The 642-nt window shown below is 48.8% G+C and overlaps 1 protein-coding gene across 1 annotated transcript in view; it reads right to left on the bottom strand.

Moving 5' to 3' along the window:
• LOC119593033 (tyrosine-protein phosphatase non-receptor type 4-like) overlaps nt 1-642 on the bottom strand; it is a gene marked incomplete at its 5' end in the record, with an annotated part of 330,438 nt that overhangs the window by 151,723 nt on the left and 178,073 nt on the right. Inside the window, 1 exon segment of the mRNA XM_037941929.1 lies at nt 330-356. Within this exon segment, the coding sequence (XP_037797857.1) occupies nt 330-356 (27 nt within the window).

Genomic DNA, 642 nt, shown 5'->3' with positions numbered 1-642 from the left:
GAGTGGGGAAAAAATATACCCACGTATCTATATGACATCAACATAAAGGCAAATAAACAACGTGGGATTGTGGGAAAGGAGGGCGGGGGATGAGAAGGGAGAAGGGAGGCAGCACGCCACCAAATCCCCATCACATCCATCCACCTACACCTGTGGAAGGGAGGAACAGAAGAAAGGCCAAGGGGTGTGATCATAACACCGCCTCGCCCCCTCCGCCATACCCCTCCTCCACCGAGCCACCAAAAAGCCAACGTAAAATAACCACGGCATTCCTCCTCCACCACGAGAGGGAGAGGGGGGAAGGGGGAGGAGCCGGCGATGTAACTAACCTGCTTCGCCAGGAGTCCCTCTAAGAGCTAGTGTGAGAGAGGGGTGAGAGGAACAACATTATACACGGGGAATCAGTGCAACAATAATCAGTAATAACAACAAAAGCAAACATTCAAACAAAAAAGGTAAACAAAAGCAAATGTATTTCATCAATTATTATTCAGATGTTTATTGTCGAATCATTTTGCATGTTTGGTTTGGTCTCCCTCTCCCCCTCCGCTGCGCTTGCGGCTGCACACTGCTCAGCGGTGTGCGATATTGCGTAATAAAGAGTGCGAGATTATCTGGGTTTATTGTGTTATTCGGCGGATT

This window comes from Penaeus monodon, chromosome 31 (genome assembly GCF_015228065.2).
Source record: "Penaeus monodon isolate SGIC_2016 chromosome 31, NSTDA_Pmon_1, whole genome shotgun sequence".
Taxonomy (NCBI): Eukaryota; Metazoa; Arthropoda; class Malacostraca; order Decapoda; family Penaeidae; genus Penaeus; species Penaeus monodon.
Note: the sequence above shows the minus strand (reverse complement) of the source record. Positions and strands in the feature narration are given on the sequence as shown.